The sequence below is a fragment of the Tinamus guttatus genome, unplaced genomic scaffold, assembly GCF_059628265.1.
Source record: "Tinamus guttatus ecotype Peru unplaced genomic scaffold, ASM5962826v1 Tinamus_guttatus_pri_ptg000048l, whole genome shotgun sequence".
Taxonomy (NCBI): Eukaryota; Metazoa; Chordata; class Aves; order Tinamiformes; family Tinamidae; genus Tinamus; species Tinamus guttatus.
This window is the reverse complement of record NW_028288582.1, coordinates 11223896-11234824: the sequence shown is the minus strand read 5'-3', so window position 1 is coordinate 11234824 and position 10929 is coordinate 11223896. Positions and strand designations below refer to the sequence as shown.

The 10929-nt window shown below is 42.0% G+C and overlaps 1 protein-coding gene across 1 annotated transcript; it reads left to right on the top strand.

Moving 5' to 3' along the window:
* The first annotated feature begins 600 nt into the window (after positions 1–600).
* GLRX5 (glutaredoxin 5) lies at positions 601–5035 on the top strand. Its single transcript, XM_088539686.1, has 2 exons — positions 601–935; positions 4264–5035. The coding sequence occupies exons 1-2, from the start codon at positions 602–604 to the stop codon at positions 4440–4442; spliced, it is 513 nt and encodes a 170-aa protein (XP_088395812.1). The 5' UTR covers position 601; the 3' UTR covers positions 4443–5035.
* Positions 5036–10929: the final 5894 nt, after the last annotated feature.

Genomic DNA, 10929 nt, shown 5'->3' with positions numbered 1-10929 from the left:
CAAAAAAAAAAAAAAAATCCTAAGTCCCCATTCAACCACACTGCTCGCACACACTTTGCTAGTGCAGCTCAGGCCCCTTTGTACACGGCTCCCTGCCGAGGAACTTTACTCTGCACAGACGAGAGCGCCTGCGCCTTGCGCGCCGCCTTCCCGCCCCTCGCGGAGCGGTTTAACGTTATTTTTTCAGGCCCCACCGCTGAGGCTCCACCACGGCCTGCGCCACCCGCTGCGCGTGGCCCCGGCGGCCGCCACGCCGCGACGGCGGCCGTTACCCGGAAGAGGAAGGAGGCGCTGGCTCCGCCCCTGGATAAAACCGGGCATCGGGGAAGGGTGACCAATGGCCGCGCGGCAAGGGGGGGCGGGATTAACCGAGCTGATCGGAGTGGCAGTTCCTTCGCCCAATGGCAGCGCGACAAAGCGGCTCCCTCCGCCAGCAGCAACGCGAGGGGGCCTCACCTTGGTGGGCGGGAGGAGGTTGCTGGCTCCTACTACTATTGGCTAGCGGCGTTGATTGGCAGGAAGGCTCTCCTATAGGGAGCAGCAGCCGCCCCCCCGTTACCAATAGGCAGCGGTAGCGGCCTGGGCTGGCGGCAGCGGCGGGATGAGCGGGGCCCTGCGCGCGGCCTGGGCGCTGCGCGGCGCCTGGCGGGGCTGCGCCGGGACCGGGGCCGGGCGGCGCCTGAGCCACGCGGCGGCCGGCGAGGCCGAGGGCGGCGGCGGCAGCAGCAGCAGCAGCGGCGATGGCGGCGGCTCGTCGGGCTCGCGGGAGGCGGTGGAGCGGCTGGTGCGGGCGCACCCCGTGGTCGTGTTCATGAAGGGCAGCCCCGCGCAGCCGCTGTGCGGCTTCAGCAACGCCGTGGTGCAGATCCTGCGGCTGCACGGGGTGCGCGACTACCGCGCGCACGACGTGCTCCAGGACGCCGACCTCCGCCAAGGTCAGCGCGGTGGTGCCGCCCGCCGCCGGGAAGGCTCCTCGGCCCGCAGCGGGGCCGGGCGGCCCGCGCGTGTCGCGGGGGGAGGCCCAGGGGCTCCACAGAAGCGGCTGGTTTCGCTTCCTGCCGCGCTGGTGGCGGCCCCGAGCACCTCGTCCCGTGCAGGGCGGTGAGGGGTTCTCGGGGCCTGGGCTTCCCGGGCCCTGCTGCCTTCCCTAGTCAGCAGGTACACAGTTGCGTTAGGAGACTCCCAAAATACTCGTTTTCCTCCTGGTCAGCGTGTTTTTTTTTTTTTTTTTTTTTTTTTACTCAGGTGGTAGGAGCTCCTGTATATAAGGTATTTTGCCAGCTTGCAGAATGCAGGTACTCTGTTCACCTCATACTTTTGTGCTGCACTTTTTTTTCCATGTGGGAGATGCATAGTTGACAGAGTTTTGAGGTTACTTGTGGTTATTTGAGAAAGTGTTAAAGAAGGTAGTAAATGTGGTCTTGCAGGGGCATAGCACTTATCTTTCTTTCTCAGAATATACTAAAGTGTGTATTAAATCTCCGTCTCGGGGAAAAGTAGTGCTGGCAGGTATTATGTGACTCCCTCTTCAATGTTTTTGCTCTCAGCTGACTAATTTCATATTTCTTTAATTGTTGGCTCAAAGGTTGATTCTCTAATCTTGTTCCTGCAATGCTTTTCAGTTTATAGGTGTGAACCAACAAGCAGTATCTTAAAAAAAAAAAAGCCTACATTTTTTTTCATTGCCTTAGTTGTGTGGCTGAGCTCTCTGCAGCTGCCTCGGTGCCGCTGGGAAGCGTTAACCTCCAGGGAACGGGGGTGTTGGAGTGTCTGCGCTGCCAAGGAGCCATCGCTAAAGGACGTCCTGGCTGCAGCAAGCGCGGACCCGGCTGACTTGCTCTGACCTAACTAAAACAGTTGCAGGGAACCACTGTAAGCAAGGAGATGTCTCGTTGTAGGGTCCTGAGCTGCCCAGTTTGTAATCTGCTTGAGCCTAAACACGCAGACACACAAGGCTCTTTGTCTGGCACGTGAAATACAGAGTGCAGCTCATCTAAGCTTGATTGTACTCGTATTTCTAGCTGAAGTTGAATGATCCTTGAAAGTCCTGTCAGTGCTTGTATGTGTGTGCAGTTAGTCCTTGAAGAAAATATTCCTGTAAAAGAATAATTGGGGTAAATACTATCCTCAAATGCTTATTAACATTTCACAGTAATAACAGCAGATTTATTATGTGGTGCCCTTGGTTCACAATGTGTGTTTAGTATTACTGTGTCTTAATGAAAACAAAGCTTTAGTTCTGTGTACAGAGGCTGCTTGTGTAAGAGTTATCCTTGAGCATGCCTCACTGCTGGAACTCCAGATTCTTCATTGCACCTCATAGGGCTAAAGCATTTTTAGGATAGTTTTGAGTACTCACGAGGCAAAGGAGTGCTTAAGAAAAGTGCTTATAAACCCAAGCTCAAGTCAGAACTTCTGATCTCTGCAAGCTGCATCTAAGGAAGTGAGAAGGATTTTAATGGGACACTTGGGGAAAAAATAACAGGTTGTTATATAGGAGATGAGGTTAGCTGGTTGCATGGCTCCTGGTCCTGTTTTGTGTGTGAAACTTGCTTTTTTGGATTTCTGAAGCATTAGCCGGTGGTGCACAAAGTCATAAAACAAAATCTTCTAGTTGTCCTTGTACTTTATAGTTAACAATACTTTGTCATAGCAAAAGTTCTCCCAGATTACTACTATTTTAGTAGATGCTTTTAACACACTGCTTAGCTAATGGAAAGTGTTAGCTGTTTTACCTAGCAAGATTTCAATCTTTTTATGTATTTCTACATTCTTAAATATTAAAATGCAAGTGTTTTAAGTTCCAGTAAAATATGAATGCTTGCTAATATGTTTATACTTTTATATCAGCTAATTCTTTCTTCTTTTACTTACAGAGCTTAAGCAGGAGGTGCTTTGGATAGGTCATGTTTTTGCATGTGGAGACACCAGGTTAAGATGTCTCAGCTTGATGCTGTTTCATGTCTTAACAGTGATCAGGTGCTTCTCATAAGCAACCCTTTCTGTAGGAGATGGTCCTTTATCCATAGTAGCTGATACTTGCAGAGCTTTGTCCTGTACAAGAATCTTTTTTTTCTTTTTCTTTAGCATCCCTTTACCTTTTGTACAAAGGCTATATCTGTTATTAAGCTGGAAGGCTGTAGAGCTGTGGGGAATGTGCTTGAGGGGACTGAAACCCCCCATGTTACCATGCTTACCCCCCATGTTGTTTGCTGTCCAGGCCCATCTCTGCAGTTAATAATTTGACAGCCTGTGCTAAAGGGTGTGTGGGCCATGGGCTCCTGGGAGCCTCTGGGCTAGTCCTGATCATCTGGAAAGGCAAGTGCCTTGTCTGCAGCCTTACGTGAGCTGTATGGGCAGAAAAATTCTAAGTGCCTGCAGATTGAAAACCTAAGACAGTGGGTTAAAATTAGATATCTAGTTTTGCTGATGGACTAGGTATAAGGGCATGTAGATATGGAATTTAGCTGCATTTTCTATGGTACAAAAATAGTCGCTTTCAGTGTGAATGGTTATTTGAAAAGTAACAAATTAGCTATGCTGAGACTTCTGGTGTTGTTGGTGGGGGTGGCGAGTTTGTTCTTTCTCCTCTGATTTGATCGGTTAATATTTTTGGATGGTCTTATGTTTGTGTTCTATGTAGTTATCTGTGTTCTATGTATTATAGCTTTTAACTTCAATTCTGTGCTTAAAACAGAACTTTAATTCTAGGTCTGTTTTAAAGAGTGAGAACTTTTAAAAGAATTCAACATTTGTGCCCCTCCCTTGGGTTGCAAAGTCTGGCAATGAAAGATAAAGTAATTCGAAGTTCACAAGGCTTCTAAAGGGGCAGATGTGTCTTGCAGCTGAGCTTGCTGTAGCAATTATTGCTGTATGAATTAAGAACAAGCATAAAGTATTTTAAAAATCCCTTTGGGGAATTGGGGAGTTTTCATAATCATTGAGAAACTTTACATTTCTTTAATCAAATGAAAATATATTTGCACATTTTCCAACTTCCCTGAATAGTAGCTGACTTCATGTCTTGCAACACACAACTTTTAATTTTGAGAACCAAAAATAAGCATAATGCTGTTTTTCTTACACAGCTTCTGTAATATAGAGATTGTTTTTCTTTAATGAGAGAGAAAAAAGAAGTATGAGTAGTTCTGTCAGGCTGAAGCAATGAATTCTATTTATAATTTGAGTCTACTTAGTGTGAGGGTAGGGGAAAATCATTTAATAGTTTCTTCTTTTCCTTTTTTTGGTTTTTCTCTTATGCAGGAATAAAGAACTACTCTAACTGGCCTACCATCCCACAAGTGTACCTCAATGGTGAATTTGTTGGTGGTTGTGATATACTCCTTCAGATGCATCAGAGTGGAGATCTAGTAGAAGAGCTGAAGAAGTTAGGAATCCGCTCAGCACTTCTCGATGCAGAAAAAGACCAAGACAAAAAGTAAAACAAGCAAAAAGATGCAGTTACAGGAATAAAGAAAGTCTTTGACAAGAACTTGTTACCAGAAAAGCCTTATGTACCTTTTCCTCAAAGAAAGCATCTTTTTGTACTGACACTAAGATTATCTGTGAATGTGAGTTAGCTTGTGGTAAATGTGTAGTAATTGTGGTATTCTGATTTATGGATATTGTTGTGAAAATTTGAGTGTAACCACTGCACTATAAAGCATACATTTGTGGAAATAGTGCAAAAAAGTTCATATCTAAGAGGATTATCTTCCGAAAGGCAAAAGTAAACCAAAAGATCTAACATTATTTTATGGATTGTGTATGTTTTCTTGTTCTTTGATACATGAACCTACGCAAACATTGTTTGCAGTTCTCTTGCTTCTCTTGAAAAAGTGTTATCTAATAGTACATCAGCTGTTTTTTTGGGTAGACACCTGGTGATAAGACTTCCCAAGAGTCTGTAAAATTTCTGTAACCTCCTACAGAATAGGAGAAAACCAGTCTTCAAACAATACAGAAGAAAACAATGTGAGAGTGCATGAAATAATGCTTTTATTCCAAAGGGTAAAAATAAACACACTAGTACAAATACATGTATGGTGGTCGTTATTGCTTTGTACCTTGCTGATGGCTTTTAAAAAGACTGCTGATAATTGTGCCTAAAAAATTTTATAAAATCTTTTCTACCTCTTGCAAAGTGTCTTTCCCCCCTGCTTATGTGCATTTTTATATTGTACTTTCTGTATCCATGCTAAAAATGTGGTAATTGCTCAAGGCTTCAGTCTACTTGCTTGGCATAGCACAGGAGGAGAAGAGTTCAGTTACTTACTGTAATCTGATACTACTCACTAGTTACCAAGTTATCTCTTTAGATTTGTTGCATTTCCTAGTATTTTCTCCTGACTGCTGTACTTCAAAGAGTGTAGCCATCCAACGTGGGATAAACAAATGAAATGTGTCATGTAGATAATGAGGGCAGCAGAACGGCTGCTGAGCAGATAACCATTCCTTTGTTGGAAAGACTCTGGCGACTTCATGAGCTATGTAACCCTCCCCTAAGTTAAAAGAAGTTATCTTAAATAGTATAGCTTAAGGTGTACAACAAAACTGCTAAAGTTAAAAATTCAACAAGCTCTTCTTAAGTGTCATTTACTACACTTCATTAATAAAAAAAAGGTTTGCATGTGAATTAGGCAAATGATCTGAAATAAACTGTATTTTATGATGATTGTCTACAATATTTCTTTTTTTCCCCACCTCTAATGAAACTGATACTACTCTACGGTTGAATATGTTCTTAAAAGTTTTCCACTACCTGTGATAGAAAATATGGCTCTTTCAGAGTAAGGAAAGATTATGAACAGTCAGTGGGAGAAATCAGGAGTGGAATTTGTAGATCAGCATTGAATAGGAGAGGCTTCATGGAAGTTTCAATTCTAAATCCCCTTTTTCTTCTGCTTGAGCAAGCCCTCTAGGGCAGGAACTGTACATTGGTTCCGAATTTACAAAGCATATGCCAGTTACAGTAAACTTAATTGTACATTCTCTTTCCTATTTATTCATTTATGAAATAAAAGTGCTGAGCTCTCATAAAAGTAGGGACTTCAATGATCACTGATTTATTGATAAAATACTCAGGCTTCATTTTTGATCATAAATCATATTATTGATCATATAGTACACATAATTAGTGCAAGAATACTACATTCATGGAATGGGCTAGCTCCATAGGTGAAGGCTAGTTTGTGCATTCCAGCTTTATCTTTTTTTTCCTCAAATCATCTTAAATAAATTGTCTTGCTACTCAAATTCCATGAGTTTGCCATTCTGAATGTAAAAAGAACTTTGGAAAAAATGTCAAATTTGTGTCAAAAGAACAGCTAACAGAATCACAGAGTGGTTGAGGCTGGAAGGGCCCTCCAGAGAACATCTAGTCCAAGTCCCCTGCTCCAACAGGGACACCTAGAGTGTGTGGTGGTGTCTGGGTGGGTTTTGAAGATCTCCAGAGAGAGGGAGACTCCACAACCTCTCTGGGCAGCCTGTTCCAGGGCTCTCCTGTCACACTAACAGTAAAGATGTCCTTCCTCACATGGAGATGACATCAATGTGCACTGTAAATGAATAATACGGAGTTGAAGAGAGGTCAATGGCTTCTGCTTCAGCAGTGCAGCTAGTAGATCTTAGACAAATCTACCCTTTCACAAGAGTTTTCAATGAAAGTTGAATATTTCAATCTGCTGCTATATATATATAACATAAACGTAGCGTTAGCATTGTCAGTTCTTTCTTCATATAAACAGTCAAAATTCTTTTTTTCTTCAGTTCCTATTGTTTATATAAATAGTTGCCCCTGTAGATTTCTTTTTTAGCTTTTAATTATTCACTTCAAATTTTGCATAACATACAATACTGTTTATATCAATCATTTGCCTGATTGTAATGTGTTGTCATTGAGCAAGTAAAAGGATTTAAATACTACGAAGTACATGCAGTAAAGTCATGGAAGTGGGAGTATTAATATATGATTTTGATCTGTGTTCTTGTCCAGTCTATGCTGTTCAGTTACATATACGGTCAGTTTACCTATTGCCTCTGTATGGATGCTCATGTTAATCCTGTTGCAATATGAAGTCAGCATCTGTTTAAAGCATAGAACTTCAAATGCTCCAAAAGAGGCAGTTTTAGCAGTTGTTCGAGAGTCCTTGCCTAACAAACTAGTTCTCAAGTGGGTTGACAGTCCTAGAAAATGCACAGTGTTCTGTACTCTGCTGATCAACTCTTACTTTCCCTCAAACTAGAGACCAAAAAGCATAAGCTTACAATCACAGGGCTGATTTTTATGGAGAAAAAAAAAAAACCCACATGACCTGCTGACAAGAGGTTTGCACCTGCTCTCCCCCTGTGCTCTGGGATGTGAGAGGTTACTGGTAAGGTTATAGTCCGGATGATAATGGTGGATGTACCTGACCTCATACCCAGAGGGCTGGTGCTGGAAAGATCAACGAGGAGTTCATGGTTGTGCTGCAAAGGATTCTGAAGGTGAAAGGTGACTTTTTCCCCCAGGGGCACTTAATTGTCACTGAGCAGAGGAGGCAGCAAATGCAGTGGAAAATGCGGAAAGCCCCCTGGGCACTGCTGCTCTTCCTTCCCTGGTTATCCTCAGGAAAATGTTGACAGAGAAGGACGCAGAGGAGGTAACGGGGCTTAGCAGTAAGAGCTTGAGAATGCTGCACTGGGTCTGGCTGAAGCTCCTGAGAAGACAACCGAAAGCAAAGACAGAGCTCTCTGTGCCGTCTTTTCCTAATGAACAAGGAAGCAAGCCTTGGTCTTGGGATCTGTATGCTGCCACGAGAACACATCTCAGTGAGACAAGCCTGTGAGAGCGCTGCCACCGGCACTGCTTCCCTTCATCAAGATCAGGTGTACTGAGTTGCCAGCTCCAGGAGCAGCAAGCAGTCCCATTCCTGCTATTTCCAGTGTTAGTGTGTCATATCCAATGGATACTGTGGCTCACTGCTCTTCCAGCAAGAGTCTTCTGAGCTCATACTAATTTGTGTTGCAGTACTGAGAGCTTAAAATGAGAAGAAAGCATGAAAAACTAACTAGCTATCATTGAAAAATGTCATTGGAATACTTGTCTAATTGGAAGCTTTTCTTTCATTACCATAGTTCTTCTTTGAAGTTCTTCTTTGAAGTGATTTGCCTTACACCTTTGCTACTGCTGCCATAGTAAAAGGCTGAGCTAAATGGACCCATCTGTTCAGCAGATTGTAAGTAAGCCAAGTCTTCATATCTCTTAACTCTTCTCACCTCTTATATAGGAAGCAGGGTGGTTTGATTTGTTTGCTTTCTTGAAGCAAACAAAGAAGCTGAAGGATTAAATCCTCACTGAGGAGGACACCCCTCCTGGAGGAGGGAAGAGGCAGGGAAGGTGGCCAGCAGAAGGAAGGAGGTCACAAATCCATGGTTATGTGGTATAAGTGGTGTTCTCAGCCCTAGTGTCCTTTTCTTCCTCTTAAATTTGCTAGCAAGATTCTGATGTAGTCAATATTTTCCTTTTCCTGACACACACACACGCACACACACACACATGAAGTCTATACAGTATAAAATGACCTGAAATATTTGAAGTGGCCGTATCTGCGTCGTGATACAGAGGCCTTTTCTTTGTGTTCTGAGTGAATACTGAGACTCTCTTCAAAAAGTGGACTAGGGATCTGTAGCAAGGTTTTTCCAGGAGTCTGTCAATGCTAGCAAAGTGTATGGAGAACAGCCAAGCACAGAAATGTGGAATCAAAGAATCATTCAAGGCAAGTCTTTCATCAGCTAGCACTAAGAACACAATGCAGGCCTTTTCAGTGCCTACATTTACAAAAAGGAATATTAAAATGTAGAATTGGCATTTTTAAGAGTAAATCCTTGTCTAATCCAGTTCATGTATCCCCTCTGCAAAAACAGATAATCTTGTATTTGATTTTCAACATCTGTATTAAAGGATTGTCTAAGAAGTATTTATTTCTTACAATATAGGCATTGCCCTGATAGAGTCTTTGTGAAGGAAGAAAGGTGGAGGGAGCAATAAGGTGGAATAAAGAGTTTTTGAAACACTCTTGAGGTTTATTCTGTTAGTGCTTGGCCAAGCTTGCTTTTTGACTGGAATGGTTAAGCTGGGAATCGTCAGGGGTCTGATGAAGGTTGTGGTTGTTATTTGGCATTTTTAACTGTAATGCTGCTTGTTCTACTAAGCAGTTCTGTTTTAAAGCACCTTTGCCTTTCACATGGCCTGATTATTGTTACAGAAACCACCAATTGCTATAATGACTTGAGGCCTATCTTGATCTGCTTTTTTAAGAACAATAGGCTTTAGCTACACAGAAAATTGAACTAGCTAGTTGGATTCAGTTTCAACTTTTTTTTTTTTTTTTTCCCCTCTGGAAGGTTTAATGTGGAAATTCACATTTCAAATTCAGACCTTGAGTGATGTAAGATAAACTAAAAACAAGGGCCTTAATAGTGTTGGCATGGGCAATTTGCAATGGGATCCAGATAGGAGAAATGAGAGTAGTTTTCAGATCATAGTGTTTGCTTTGTCATGGTTGTTCTTCAAGGGCTTCTCTACATTTGCATGTGAAAGTATTAAAAGTCAAAACAGGTTTAAGTCCTGGAGGACAGCACACAATGGACTTCCTTAAAGATGGAGGGAGTCTTTTAAAATTTGTTCAGTAGGTGTGAAATAACTTAAAATTTGTTCTCTAACTGTTGAAATAGCTGCTACAGCTTTTAAAAGGGAATTTAGGTACATGCAGGTGGTCATGGTTTGTAGGACTTGAGATGAATTCAAGGACTGAGCTCACCATCAACTTTTGAAATAGCTTTGATAGTTTAAGAAGTTAATTCTAATAAGAAACTGCAGGACATCTTTTCTTTTTAATCACTGCTGCTGTACTATGTGGAAAGCCTTGAGACTGTTTCTGTACATTCACAGAAGCACATAAATGTATGTATCTGTTTTTGTAGTTATACCTTGTCCCTTCTAACATAAAGTCTACTTGGGGGCTTATTTAACATCTTTTTTTTTTTAAGATGATCTGCAGTAAAATTTTACTTGGCATTTAATGGTGAATGGAGTCCAAAAGGCTTTGAAGGAGTGTTGAATAGAGAAGAATCATTTTTTACATGTTATATAAGCCCATTCTTCAAAGCCTGAAGGATTTTACATATGATTTAGCCTCAAAATAATGAAGCAGGACACTCAAATATTTGTTTTACAGACTAATATAAACTGAAGTAAAGAGAAGTGATTTGCTAGTCCCTTTTACCTGTTGTAGAGCTGAGAATAAAATCCTGGGGACTTTATTCTTAAACCTATGGTCTAGTGAGTGAAAAATAATTATACAAGGGTATCTCAAAAGATGTTTTAAAGCTCCAAGTGTATACTGCAATACATGGTTTTGAGATACTACTTGTCATGCAGGATCTCATTGTTGAACAATAGTAGTGTGAAACCTGACATTTCTGTTCTTTCCCACCATTCCACTTGTCTAAAATGTAAACACTGCAAGTAGCTTTAAGGTTGTCTTCTACATAAAGAAAATTTAGGTATCCTCTGAAAGGAGTCCTTTCTTTGTTTAGTCTGCTTCAAAGAGAAGGTGGTCGATGAAAACTAGCTACTACTAGCTGATATTTTTCTCAACAGTGAATATTTGAGTATTAGGGCTGGTATTCAAGAGTGTCTTGCACTGTGGAATTTAAAAACATACAGATTCTAGGAAATGTTCTTCTTCGAGTATTTCATGTGTCTACTAATCTATCTTTTTAAGGTGCAAGGAAACACGTTCCAGAAGATTAATACTTCTGAAAGGACCAAAGCAGCCAAGCTAAAACAAAAACTGTAGAGTTTCTAGCTCTCAAAGAAAACTGTGGAGTGTCCCTCTGTGGAAAACGCTGCCAGGCCAGAGAAGTTTCAGATGAATTCTTGCACCT